The 15,056-nt window shown below is 30.9% G+C and overlaps 1 protein-coding gene across 2 annotated transcripts in view; it reads left to right on the forward strand.

Moving 5' to 3' along the window:
• LRRIQ1 (leucine rich repeats and IQ motif containing 1) overlaps nucleotides 1-15,056 on the forward strand; it is a 219,139-nt gene that overhangs the window by 46,395 nt on the left and 157,688 nt on the right. For both annotated transcript variants that reach the window (XM_072724514.1, XM_072724515.1), the window contains exons 11-14: nucleotides 1,128-1,321; nucleotides 1,846-1,973; nucleotides 7,139-7,212; nucleotides 14,235-14,328. In XM_072724514.1, the coding sequence (XP_072580615.1) occupies nucleotides 1,128-1,321; nucleotides 1,846-1,973; nucleotides 7,139-7,212; nucleotides 14,235-14,328 (490 nt within the window). The remainder of the gene's footprint in view (nucleotides 1-1,127; nucleotides 1,322-1,845; nucleotides 1,974-7,138; nucleotides 7,213-14,234; nucleotides 14,329-15,056) is intronic.

Below are 15,056 nucleotides of genomic sequence, written 5' to 3' on the forward strand. Positions count from 1 at the left end.
CAAGAGCAAACCTTGAGTTAATGCTTTAAATTTCTCCAGGATAAATTTACTACATAAGTTCCAGATATTATTTTTATGCATAATTACATTTCTTTCAAGATTATCTTTCAGTTTATTATCAAATAACCTTTTTTTGGTCAAAAAACTAATGTCTATTCCAATATTTAATTGAATGAAATATTTGGGGCTTGACAAGAAAATCACAATGAAGCTTTATTCTTTCTCCAAGGTCTAGCCTCAATGACTCCCATATGTACAATACTTACTGAAGACATTCTGCTTACCAATACTTACTTTAGACCTTAAACCATATTTCTATTTTTTACAACTGCCTATTTCATATAATAGGATGGTACCTAGAGAGATCATATCTAATATCTAGTCCAATATTCAGTCTAAGTAACATTTTATAGATTTTTAATATCTTCCATGAAACATTAACAGACTTCCTCAGCATTTCTTCCCAGTGCTAATTCCTGATGGCTTATCTGAATAACCTTCTCAGTTTTTTCCTTATGAGTGTGGAGCTATAGTCTAAGATTCCTCTGTTATTTTTTAAATAGTATCATATTTGTTATAACTTTATCTGGGCAAAAAGTATACTTGTGACTATCTTGAAATACCTGAAGAATATGCTGATATTTCATTGTTGTTGATATGGTTGCACCTACTTCACATGGGAATCCAAGATAGCTATCTCAATGGTAGGAAAATGGCATTCCAGTGTTAAATATTCAAACCTAAGGATTCAAACTTCAAAAACCTGAAACTGAGTTGAGAATGATTTTGAAAAACAAATACAAATACAAATACAAATACAAAAAAAAAAAAAACCCACAAGCCCTCCCTTGTTCATTGTCATTTGAAAATAAAACATTCAATGCCCAAATATTTTTAGTATTTTGTTCAGTTTTCAATTGCTATATAACAATGTCACTCAACAAAATATCTTGTATATACAAATTTTAAAAAATACATTTTATACTTACACAAAATTTCACAGGAATATGGGCTAAATCTTCACTTGTGATTAGAAATATTGGGAGATATAAAAGTGCAATTTTTCAGAATTTTTAGTATCTGGAAGAATGTATGATACTAGTGATTTTGGAAAATTTTTCTTCCAGGCGGTTTAGAATCTTTGAAAAATCTTCAGCAACTAATTGTGGACCACAATCGGCTAATTAGTACAAAAGGTCTTTGTGATACTCCTACCATTGTATACCTGGATTGCTCACATAATCATCTTACTAAAGTTGAAGGTATTGAAAACTGTGGATTGCTTCAAGTGCTGAAGTTACAGGGAAATTATCTAAGTGAGGTAATTTATTTGAATTATTGGCTTCTGTGATTAATGCAGCATTTTTCTTTTGATAGAAAAATCAACTGCACATTTTAAAAGCAATTTTGATTAATTTTTCTTTGTTTTTTGCTTGCCATCCATATGTGATTTCCAGTTTACTTAAAACTGTTACATACTTCTATTTAAAAAATATTCAACATAGAATATTTTGTAAAGAAATCTAATTTAACCTAAGTTTTTCAGAACACTAAAATAAATCATAACTTTTCAGTTATATTTCAGTATATAAGTGGGGCCAAATGTATCAGTTATGAAATTCTAGTTAAAATTTATCATAAAGTAACTTTTATTTAAAAATTTCTAATTGTGAATTTAATTCTTAGAAATTTTATTGATACTAAAATTCTCATTATACTTTGACTTATGATATGTAGTTTAACAGAATATACCTCTTGTTAGTTTTAGATTTTATGCTTTTAAATTTTATTGAATGAGAAAAATAGTTTACTAAATATAAGCTAATGACTCAAATTTAAATATAGCTTCCATCCTTGGAGAATCATGTCCTACTAAGAGAATTGCACTTGGATGATAACAGCATTTCAACCGTGGAAGAGCTTTCTTCATATTGGTTGCCTTTACTACAAAACCTGACTCTCTCTCAAAACAGGTAAAAACAAACCGCATCATAAGCACTAAATGCATTGAATGATTGCTTAAAGTAAATGCATGATGTTTATAACACGTAGAAATGTTAATTTGTACCAGCAATTTAGTGAAAGTGCGTCACAATAAATTAGTATATAAATTAGAAATTTAACTTTTTTAGTAGCATTTTAATTGTTACTTATACTACCCATTTTGTTTCTTCTCAAAGACATACTTGTAGAAATCTCCTAGAGCAGATTTGTTTATATTTGTAAAGAATATAGTCCTTAGAAAATGCAGGAGGAAGTTAATTTAATTCAGAAGGATGTCTCATTCTCTCAAGTGGTACTTATTAAGTCCTGGAAGAATGATTTTTAATCTGCTCTCAACTTGCATGTCTTTTTGTAACTGTTAAGATTGATTTAAATTTGATTTCCCTAAGGATATAAAGTAACACTTAAAAAAATACCTTAACATTAAATCGAGATGGGTACCTGACACAGAAGATCCATTTGAAACCACCAAACATCTGGATCTTTGCAGAGAATAACTGTCTAAAACCAAAACAGGAGCACAATGTCTCCCTCTGCTTAATATTTCATTGAGACCTATTCACTTTAATATGATTAATTTGTTCATCAAAGGCACATTGAGTAGAGGAAAGAAACCACGTTTAACAAGAAATTGCTTTTTTTGAGTTACACAACTCTTGCAGAACAAGTGAACAAGTACAACCCAATTTTAATACATATTCTTTTCCTAAAAGAACCATAACATTTTTTCACATTCTCTGCACAATGGTGCTGATCCTTTGAGTGTATATGTCCCAAATGATTTCACTTCCACCTGTTAAAACTATTCCAGCATTTGACAAATCAAAAACTGAATCTGTGTTCAAAAATTCCCTCAAATTATTTTAATCAGATCTAATATATGAAAGTTGATTTGGTTTTAAAGTGGCATTTATTATAGAGCAAGTTCTATCAGATAACACTGTTTAAATCATTTGGGGCATCTACAAACTCGTTAGATCTTCTCACAATATTTTCCAGGTAAGAAACACAATGTCAATAGAATGCTCAGCTGTGCTTTGTGCATATGCAATAAATCACTCAGTAATTGACATACCTCATACATTTTATGGAAGTGGATCTCATACCACATTAATGAGCAAAATAACATTAAAAGAGATTAGAAAATATTCAAGTCAATAACATTTTTTGAGAAATAGTGCCTTTAATTTCTTTGGACAATTTAAACTATCAAAGAAATCATCCACTTTTAAAAGTTAAAATTAATACTAATTGATGGACTTTTACCCTATCAATCTGGTATAACTTATTTTCCATATCAATCTGATATGACTAGGAATTATATACTAGATTACTAGACATTTATTAGGTTTGATAATAATAATTGGAGTGCTTAATCCAAATAATCCTTATTTATAAATTTGTTTGCTTAACCTTATAAAATCTGAATGTTGAGATGGTGTTTGCTATTTTGGGGGACATAGAACTGAGTAATATATGTCCTCATCATAAAAAAAACTCTTAAGAAGGGGTGCCTTGTTAGTGCAATTGGTTAAGCGTCCAACTCTTGGTTTCAGCTCAGGTTGTTATCTCAGTATCTTGAGATCACCCGAGGATCCTGCATGGGTCTCCTTGCTCAGCACAGAGTCTGCTGGAGCCTCTCTCTCCCTCTGCCCCTTTCCCTACCCTGTCCACTCTCTTGGTCTTCCAAATAAAGCAATAAATCTTTTCTAAAAATTATTTTTAAAACCCTCAAGAATAAAATAATCTTTTGAACTTAACTGTATAAAAAAGTACTTTGTTATATAATGCATGCTTTTTTATTTTTTAATAATACTGTCACTTATATTTGAATATATTCTTTGCAATCTCTCAAAGTTCTTGCACATTAACCTTCTATCATTTCTAAAAGAACAAAAGGGAAAGACCGAAAGATATCAGGGAAATGCAATTGATAGAAATGGACATAGAGAATAATAAAATTATTTCCTAAAATCATAGTATAAAATGCTTAGAATTTTTCATAGTAGGCTACTTCCATTAACTATAGGAATTATCCATCTTACATTAAGCTTTTACATGTACATTGACTTTTTCAGAACTATATCAGTTTTGGTAAAACTCAGGATCAGCACATCTGGGTATGAATTCTGAACCTACAATTTACCTATCAGTTGACCTTGAGCAACTCTCTTCTTACTACCCAAGCTTGTTCTTTTTTTTTTTTTTTTTTCCCTCTGTGTAAAAGGAATACTAATACCTACCTACCTTTCCTATTTGATGGGATTCCAGTGGTGATCCAAAAGGAGGATAAATGTCAATACATTTTGCAGGCCTCAGAAGGGTTTTATAAATGTGATATTTGGATTTGTGATTGGTATGTCTTTTAAATTGTATATATTTTTCTTTTAATTTTTGATAAATATTTTTACCACAAGGAAGAAATTATGTGTCCATATGTTTTTTTTTTCTCCAACAAATGAAATACAATAAAGAATGATACTTAGTACAATTGTTTGAAATACATGTTTCATCTTGACTTCTGTTTTAAATTTTCATTAGGACATATGACTGTTTTAAGTTTGACTCAGTGGAGTCCTAACTGGAAGACTCTCGGCTCATGTCTTTCTACTTCCAGTGAGACTCTAAGTAGGAGCAGAAAGTGGAAACTATTACCCATTGGCTGCTCATTGTACAAATCTTTTGCTTTTTGTCGTCTTTGAAATTTATATCTTTTTTATGCCCAGGGCTAATGTGACAAGGTCAAATGGTATTAGGTTTTCACTAATGTCCTTTGTCTTTCTGGTTTGAATTTTCTTGGAAAAAATATACACAGAATGTCAGTAAAAGGAAAAGTTCTAGAGGTTTAAAAAAAGAATTGTACTATTAGGTTTCTACCATCCTAATGAATAGTCATAAAGGTGAATGAATAGCCAGTTTTCTTAATTAAAATTTTTTAAAAAGAAAAAAAATGATTCTAAAAGCATGGTTATCCGAAAAGATAAAATTTTAATATTACAAAAATATTCTGTCAAACCAAATATTTCTTTGCTTGCATAATTTTTGGGAAAAAATTATTTTATTTTTAATTCTAATATGTGATTGGTTATTTTACTGGATGCCTTCATATAACATATATGTTACCTATACTTTGCCATATAACTTATTTTTTAAAAATATGAAATAGTCTGAAAAAATGGGAAAACTCGCCCATTTATCTTTCAAACCCTTTTAGTAGAAGGACAAAGATTTAGAATTATAAATTAGTTAAAGCTACAAAACAAAAATTTTCTTGTTGATAAATATATTTATTAGAATTATATTAAAGAACTTAAATTTCTATTTGTAATATTAATAATGATCCAAAACGTGCCTGAATAAGAAAATCATCAAACTAGAACTTGAATCCATTAATTATGCATCAACAAAGTTTTAAGTTTTCCTTCCTTCCTTCCTTCCTTCCTTCCTTCCTTCCTTCCTTCCTTCCTTCCTTCCTTCCCTCTCAGTGTACATGTAATATTTCAGTAAATTTTACTATTTAGGAATGTATGTACAAATAATGAAGTATATATAAATGCAATGGCCAATATTTTATTACTTTGGATTTTTTTTCATCCTAGGAATTATATTTAAGAAGTCGTGTTGTGTAGGTTTGATATAAGTAATACTATTGTATTTAGGTTTAGCTACAGTCAGAACTATTTCCAACCTCATTATTTAGTCTGTTTTTTCATTTGTAGTATATTCTGTCTCTCTGCTAATGCAGAACAGAATATTACAAGAAAGGAGTCAAGGTTAGGACAAGGGTTAGTTTTGTGCCAAACCCCATGAGGCTTTCCAGTCACAGTATTATTCTATAAGCGTCTGACCCTAGAATAATAGATTTTTTTTTTCATGACAGGGAGATGGTAGAAATAAAGAGGTAAAAATGTGTGCCAGGACAACTGGAAGGACAGTATAAAAAAACAAGAAAGCAAAAGAAGTAGAAATAAATGCATGCCTTTTTTTTTCTTTTGTACTAGAAATATTCTGTTAGTTGAGGCATATTTTGAACTGTGTGGATTTCCAACATTTATGGGGGGGGGGTTGGTTCAGGAGATTTGTGTTTGTAATGAGATTATATTTGAAGCAAAGGAATTTTTCTGTTGTTGTTTAAAGATTTGGAAGAGCTGGTTTAATTTTCATTTCCAAATAGCTACGGTAATATGATACTATATTACAGAATAAGTGTAGATTTGTCTTAGTTGGAAATGCAAATCAAACTAAATTAATTTTCCCTTCATGGGTTTTGTTTCCAATGATGTAACTATTTTGAATATCACTTATATCCCATGCTTGTTTTGGAGTCCTTAACAACAATTATATCTTAGAAAATAATAGAAACTTTAAAAAGCAGGAGGAAATTTCATTTGAATATGTAAGCATTAATAATATGTATTGATTTTAAATATTACATTATTCTGCCAAACTTAAGCTTATTTTATATATACATTTACTTATATATATATATATATATATATATATATATATATAATGTTCTATTATTATCTTCCTTAGAAGCATATTTTGAACTTAGAAATATTCTTAGTGTAACTTTGGATATTTAGAATACTTATAATACTTTCAATCTGGTAAACAAAAACAATGTTTTAATTAAAAACAAAACTAGTAACTCTAATTTGTTGTGCTGTCAGAAGTGAAAAATTTTTTTTTATATTTTTACCTCTTAATGGTTTAAGTTATGTGTTTGAGCCAGGAAAAATTATGTAGATAATATAAATTCTCTGTAAATTTGACCTTACACCAAAACAAAGCAAAAACAATAACAACAAAAAATCCCCTTATTTTTATTTAAATAGCAAGTACATATTAAACTCTGATATTTGTCATTGAAATTGACAATCCATGGCAATTTCTCTTTAGAAATGAATATAAATCTTCCATTATAGAATAAATACTTGGAATTTTATAATTACTACATTTTTAATTAGTACTGTTAATATTATATTTTATACACATACAACTGTATATATAACTATATTTGATTGCATGTCACCAAATATTTGAATTATATAAATACATTATTACATAGTTACATCAATAATAAGGACATTCCAATTTAAAATTTTTATGAATTTTATTTCTTTGTTTTCAGCTTGACAAAAATCATACCACTTTTTCATTTTGTTTCTTTGGAAAAACTAGATGTCAGCAACAATTGTCTTTCTGGTAAGTTTAGAACAATATATAATTTTTTTTAAGTATATAATGGGGTTTTGAATGTCTTTACCAAATGTGTTAGAGAGTTGTTTTGGATAGATGTATTAGTGGTACCTACAAATAACATTATCTATACAATAAGAGGTAGAGGAGGAAAAAATTCCCTGTAGGCCTAAGAAATTGACATAAGACAGAATTAGAAGCAAAGAATGCAACGTGTAATTTTTTTTGCAAGTTGGTATATATTTCTCTTGCCTTCTACTTCATATACTTTTGATAAGAATGTCTCTTTCCTTCTGATATAGGGAGGATTCTAGAGGATGTTTAATATCTGGAGTATGTTTAATATTCCATTTGCATTATCTCATTGTGGTTTTAGTTTACATTTCCCTCATGAATGATGATATTAAGCCTTTTTACATTCTTATTTATTGATGATTTTTGTACATTCTTTTGTGTCTATTCAAAAGTCTTACCATTTTTATCAGTTATTTCCCTTTTTCTTATTGATATGTATAACTTCTTTATATGGTCTGGATGTAATTTTTTGTGATATTTTCTCCTGGTCTTTTCTTTAACCATGAATTTTATTAATGGTATTTTCAGATGAGTGGAAGTTTAAATTTTGATGAAATTTATTATTTTTAATAGTTTTGTTCTGTGTCCTGTGTAATATTTTTCCACCTTTCAATTTGAGAAGATGATTTTATATATTTTCTTGGTTCTTAGAGAATTTTTTTTTTCTTAGAGAAATTTTGTACTTTTAGTTTTTACCTTTAGGTCTGTCAATGGCCTATATCAAATTATTTTTTGTGAATGGCATGAAGTAGAGGATGAGTTCAGATTTTAATATGGATATCCAGTTATTCCAGCAGCATTTGTTGAACAAGTTTTTTTCATCATTGAATTATTTGGTGTCTGTCAAAATATTTGATTTACCTTTGACTTACTTTGGGATGAGTTTCTATTAACATGTTTTCTCTATTAACTGATCTAAATGATAGATCATACTTTCCTATTTCTTTATATGTTTAGTAAGTATTATGAGATGGTGCATTTAATTGAAAATTTTGGGAAAGCAGCACATGGATCAAGATTCTAAAGGTTCAAAAAGGAATTCAGGAGAAAGGAGAAAAAAGTGTCCTTAGCTTTGTTTCCCCAGCAGCAGCCAAAGTTACTAGCTGGTCAATGCACCCTAGAGATATTCAGTGCATACACAAGCATTTGAATAACAGATTCCTCTCTGATCTTGGCTTCTGTTATATCCGCATCTCCTTCCTATTATTCCCTGGCAGTTGCCTTGGCCTCCTGGTCTTCACAGATCAGGCTGCTAGGTCCCAAATACATTTTTCCTCAAGGCCTTTGCTTTTATCTCTGGACAAAATTAGTTTCCAAGAGGCAACAGTCAACTCAAGTGATGGTGGTAGTATTTTTGAAAATGAGAAATATATTAGAAAACAAAAACAGCCATATTACCAAGGGCACCTTTATGATCTGCTTAACAGATCATGTGCTCTGTTAGCAGATCACTGGGAAAACTTTGAAATAACCAAAACAAGAAATCTCTCAAACAGATCTGTATAGTTATATACATAGCACAGTTCCAGAGAGTATAGGTAGATAGTTCAAGTACCATAGCAAAGGAGACAGAGTACTTTTAGTTCAAAGGTACTCTGGTTGCAAGAATCTGTGGTAATTCCTATATAACTGGGGACATACAATATTAACTAGAACTAGAACTTTTCTTCCAAATTCTAATCCTATAGACTCATTTTTCTCTAAGTAGTTCTATTTGGTACTAAAATGTTACCTTTTGCTTCTAGAGTTAGATGGGCATTTACATGATAAACATAAATTTTGCAAAGGATTGTGGTTTTTTTTCCAATTTATTTAAACAAACAAACATTTCATCTAAGCTCTGGGCTTGTTTTTTGTTTTTGTTTTTATTTTACACCCCACACATGAGAGAGATAATATAGCATTTATGTTTTTCTGACTTATACCACTTAGCATAATGCCCTTGAGATCCATCCATGTTGTCACAAATGGCAAGGTTTCATTCCTTTTTATGGCTACATAATATTCCATTATACATCTAAATACCATGGTTATTTTATCCATTCTCACATCAGGTGGGCACCTAGGTTGTATCCATATCTTTGCTATTGTAAATAACGCTTAATGAGTGAATATGGAGGTGCATATATCTTTTCAAGTCAGTGAGGTTTTTTCTTTAAATAAATTATCCTGAAGTGGAATTGCTAGATCATAAGGTTGCTCTATTTTTAATTTTTTGAAGAACCTCCATACTGTTTTCCATAGTGGCTATGCCAGTTTACATCCCACCAACCATGTGAGAGGGTTGCCTTCTCTCCACATCCTTGCCCAAACTTATTTCTTGACTTTTTTTTATAATAACTATTTTAATGGATGTGAAGTGATTTCCTGTTGTGATTTTGAGTTGTATCTCCCTGATGATTAATGATGTTGAGCATCCTTTCATGTGTCTGTTGGCCATCTGTATGTCTTCTTTGGAAAAATGTCTATTCAGGGGCACCTGGGTAGCTCAGTGGTTGAGTGTCTGCCTTTGGCTCAGGGCATGGTCTTGTGATGCTGGGATCAGGATCAGGCACCAGGCTCCTTGCAGGAAGCCTGACTCTCCCTCTGCTTATGTCTCTGCCTCTCTCTCTGTGCTTTTATGAATAAATAAATAATTTTTTTTAAAAGAAAAATGTCTTTTCAGATCTGCCTGTTTTTAAATCAGATCAGATTTTTACTATTGAGTTGTATGAGTTCTTTATAAGTTTTGCATATTAGACCCTTATCAGACATGTGATTTGCAAATATGTTATCCCATTCAATGGGTTCATTTTGTTCATGGTTTCCTTTGCTATACAGAAGCTTTGAGTTTGATAAGGCTCCACTTCTTTATTTTGCCTATGTTGCTTTATCTTTTGGTGTTAGATTAAAAAGAATCAAGGCCCTTGTCAAGGAGTTTACCACCTATATTTTCTTCTATGAGTCTTATGGTTTTAGGTCTTACATTCAAGTCTTCATTTTGAGTTAATTTCTGTGTATGGTGTAAGACAATGGTCAACTTTCTTTTCTTGTTATGTGACTTCCCAACACCACTTATTGAAGAGACTGTTCTTTCCCCATTGTATATTCTTGGCTCCCTTGTCATAAATTGATTAAACATATAAGCATAGGTTTATTTCTGAGGTCTCTGATCTATTGATCTCTATGTCTGTTTTTTAGTTACTATGGCTTTGTAATATAGTTTGAAATCGAGGAGCATGATGCCTCCAACTTTGTTCTTTCTCAAGATTGCTTTGGGTCTGCAGAGTCTTTTGTGAGTCTATATAAATTTTAGGATTGTTTGTTCTATTTCAGTGAAAAATGCCATTGAAATTTTGATAAGGATTGCATTGGATCTGTATATTTGCTTTTGGTGGTATGGACATTTTAACAGTATTGATTCTTCCAATCTAGTGCATGGCATTTCTTTCCATTATTTGCCTTCCTCAATTCCTTTCATTAGTTTCTTGCAGTTTTCAATATACAGGCCTTTCACCTCTTTTGTTAAATTTTAATCTTTTGATGGGCTTGTTTTCTTAGTTTCATTTTCTGATGGCTCATTATTAATGTAAAGAAACCCAACAGAGTTTTGTGTATTGATTGTGTATCCTGCCACTTTAGTGAATTTGTTTATTAGTTCTAATAGTTTTTTGATTGAGTCTTTAGGGTTTTCTATATATCATGTCATCTCTAAATAGCTACGGTTTTACTTCTTCCTTTCCAATTTGGATGGCTCTTATTTTATTTTCTTGCATAGTTGCTCTAGCTAGGACTTCCAAAACTATGTCACATAAAGTTGTGAGAGTAGGCATCCTTGTCTTATTTCTGACCTTCTAGAGGAAAAGCTTCACCTTTTCATCATTGAGGATGATGTTAGCTGTTGGGTTGTTATATATGGCCTTTATTATGTTCAGGTACATTCCCTCTACACCCACTTTGTTGAGCATTTTTATCATAAGTGGATTTTGAATTTTGTCAAATGCTCTTTCTGTATCACTTGAGATATCATATGATTTTTATCCTTAATTTTGTTAACGTGGTATATTACACTGATTGACTTGTGGATGTTGATATATCCCATTTAGTCATGGTATATGAATTTTTAACATATTATTGAATTTAGTTTTCTAATATTTTGCCGAGAATTTTTTGTATCTATGTTTATTTTTTTTTTATTTTTTTTTTTGTATCTATGTTTAACAAGAATATTGGGTTATAATATTGTTGTCGTGTTCTTATCTAGTTTGGGTATCAGGGTAATGCTGACTTCATAATGTGGATTTGGAAGAGTTCTCGCTCTTCTTTCTGGAAGAGATTGAGAAGGATTAGTATTAATTCTTCTGTGGATGTTTTTCAGAATTCACCAGCGAAACCATCTGATCTTAGACTTTTGTTCCTTGGGAGGTTTTGATTATTGATTCAATCAATAATTGAATAACTTGTAATTTATCTGTTCAGATTTTCTACTTCATCATGATTCAATCTTGGTTGTATGTTTCTAGGAATGTACCAATTTTTTTCTAGGTTATCCCAATTTGTTGGCATATAAATATTCCTAGCAGTGTATGATCCCTTGTATTTCTATGGAAGAAGTTGTAACAGTTCTTTTATTTTTTAATTCTATATATTTGAGTCTTTTTTTATTTTTTTCTGAGTCTAGCTAAAGTTTGCCAACTTTATTTTTTCGAAGAACCAATTCTTAGGTTTATTGATCTTTTCTCTTCTCTTTTCAGTCTTTATTTCATTTATTTTTGCTTCAATCTTTGTTATTATTTTATTCCTTCTAATAACATTGTACTTCATTTGTTCTTCTTTTTCTGGTTCCTTGGGGTATAAAGTTAGGTTGTTTATTTGAGACTTTTCTTATTTCTTGAGGTAGGCATTTATCCCTGTGAACTTCCTCTTAGAACTACTTTTGCTGCTTCTCCTAAATTTTGATATGTTATATGTCCATTTTCATTTGTCTCAAGGCTTTTTAAAAAATTTCTCTTGATTTCTTCTTTGAAGCATTGGTTGTTTAGTAGCATGTTGTTTAATCTCCACATATTTGTGACTTTTAATTTTCTTTTTTAAATTTATTTCTAGTTTCATACCATTATACTGGAAAATATGCTTGATATGATTTCAGTCTTCTTAAATTTATTAAGACCTGTTTTATTGCCTAGCATATGATCAACTTTGGACAATGTTTCATGTGCACTTGAGAAGAATGCATATTCTGTTGCTTTGGGGTGGAATATTCTATAAATATCTCTTAAATCCATCTGGTCTAATATATTGTCTAAGACATGTTTTCTTCTTGATTTTCTATCTGGATAATCTGTTCATTGATGTAAGTGGAATATTAAAGTCCCCTATGATTATTGTGTTGCTGTCTACTTCTTCTTTTAAGGCTGTTAATATTTACGTTAAGTATTTAGGTGCTCCTGCATTAGCTGTGTAAATATTTACAATGTTATATCCTCATGTTGGATTGATCCCTTTTATGATTATGTAACACTCTTCTTTGTCTCGTATTACAGGTTTTTTTTAGTGTGTTCGTCTCAAAATCTGTTTTGTTGATATGTCTACATCATTTTTGAAGACTTTTATTTATTTATTTGACAAAGAGAGAGAGAGAGAGCATGAATGGGGTGGGGTGGGGGCTGGGCAGAGAGAGAGGGAGAAGCAGATTCCCTGATGAACTGGGAGCCTGATGTGGAGCTGATCCCAGGACCATGAGATATGACCCGAGCCAAAGGCAGATGCTTAACCAACTGAGTTATTCAGGTGCCCTGATACGTTCAGTAATTTTTAACTGTATGTTGAATATTGTACATAATACAGTATACAAGTCTGGAAATCATTGTTTTCCTTTTAAAGGCAGTTAAGTTCAGTTCTGGCTGGCAGTTAAAGTATTTATGGATTTTTTTTTCCTATCTTCAGTTTCATTCTCTCTTAGTACAAGCCATTTTAGTTTTCAGTTCTTACTGTGTGTCCCTACCCCAGGGCATTGTATTCACTCCTACTGCATTGTCTCTCTGGATTGTAGCTCCATCTATAAGATATTCAGTTAGGTCTCATTTTGGCTGGGCAGAGATCCCTATGTCTTACTGCTTCATGAACTTATTGTTGTCATTCAGCTTTTAGCCCTACAGCTGGTGATCTCTGCTAGGTTGTGTATGTAACCCCTCATACTTGTCCATGGACCTGTGGTGAATCTTCACACAGACTTCTTCCCCCAGTTCCTTCCTCACAACAGTTCCTTCTTGTACTTTTCATCATAAATTCCAGCTTTCGTTCTCATCTTTGCCTCTTCATTCATCAAAAGAGCTTCTTAATTTGGTCTCTATTGCTCTGAAGTGGTAAACTGCTTTCAGACAGAAAACCACTATGATTGTAGACTTACCATATATGTCTCCCATCTCTTAGAGTCAGGTTTAAAAACAAGTGCTTCATATGTATTGTCCAGTTTTGTGATAGTTTTCTGTGGGAGAGCAATTCAATACAACTAACTCTGCAATGTAACCTGGATAAATCCTACTATTCTTACTTTTGAAAGTAAAATAGGTCTGTGTAATTCTATTTAGGTATGTGTTCAACATTACCACTTATTACTTTAATTTCACTTCTTTAGATTTTGTCCTAACAATCTGGCACAAACTGTTCTAAGCCCTTTACACATATTACTTCATTTAACCATGATCTAATAAGATAGGTACAAGCCTGAATCACAAAGTAATTGCATGGTTTACAGAAGTTCACAAAGCTGCTAAATGGGAGAAATATATCTTCTAACAGCAAAGTCTGTGTTTTTAATATAATCCCTTTTTAAAGGCATACTGTGTTCTGCAAAATAAATAATTTTGTTGCTTTCCTTAATATCTAACCAATAAATAAATGGTCATTTATTTATGATTATTTTTTTCTATGTATTAGCTTTCATAATGATTATTATTATTTATTTTCTATAGATCTTACAAGTGCCATTAGATGGTTTGATGCATGCTATTCTCTCCATGAATTGTCTCTCACTGGAAACCCACTTCTTCAAGAAATAGACTGGAGGTAAAAAACCTTCTTGCACCCTATTATATACTTTATTATAGTTGCAGAAAACGCGATTTGATGAAAATTGTTCTGTGCATATTAATTGCTTAGGAAAAGTCAATAAAAATAATTTAAATGCTATTCAAAACAAGAAATTTTTGCAATATTAGTTTAAAAACTGTCTTCAACCTCAAATAATTTTGCACATGTATGAACTAATACAAATTTAAAATAATTATTTTGATCCATATCGTTGATTATATGACAGTTTTTGTATGATGTTAACTTGGGGCTTGTATTTCTAGAAAACATATTTAAAAGAGATATTTGGCGTCTGTTAAAGTATGAATTATAAGCATATGTGAATTAATGCTTCTCTTTGAAATATTGCAGTACCTAGATATAATAGAAGAAAAATATTTTGTAATTTTTTAGAATGAATTTTCTTCTTTAAAAAAGTTTTTCTAACCTGAATTCTCATATTATGCTAACACCATTCCCCCCCCTAAAATGACCAGCATTTTTTTGCATGAGCTTTTTTGAGATAATTTTCATCCCACAAACAGTTTTGTTTATGAGTATGAATATGGTGTAAACTACCACAATCAAGATATTAAACATTTTAATCACCTTAAAAATTACCTCATGCCCCTTTGCAGTCAGTTGCCTCTCCCAGGCTTTAAAAATACCTCTCCGCTCTTTTATGGCTTTCATTGTTATCTGATGAAAAGTCTACCAACAGTCTC

The sequence above is a fragment of the Vulpes vulpes genome, chromosome 10 (genome assembly GCF_048418805.1).
Source record: "Vulpes vulpes isolate BD-2025 chromosome 10, VulVul3, whole genome shotgun sequence".
In the NCBI taxonomy this organism is placed as follows: Eukaryota; Metazoa; Chordata; class Mammalia; order Carnivora; family Canidae; genus Vulpes; species Vulpes vulpes.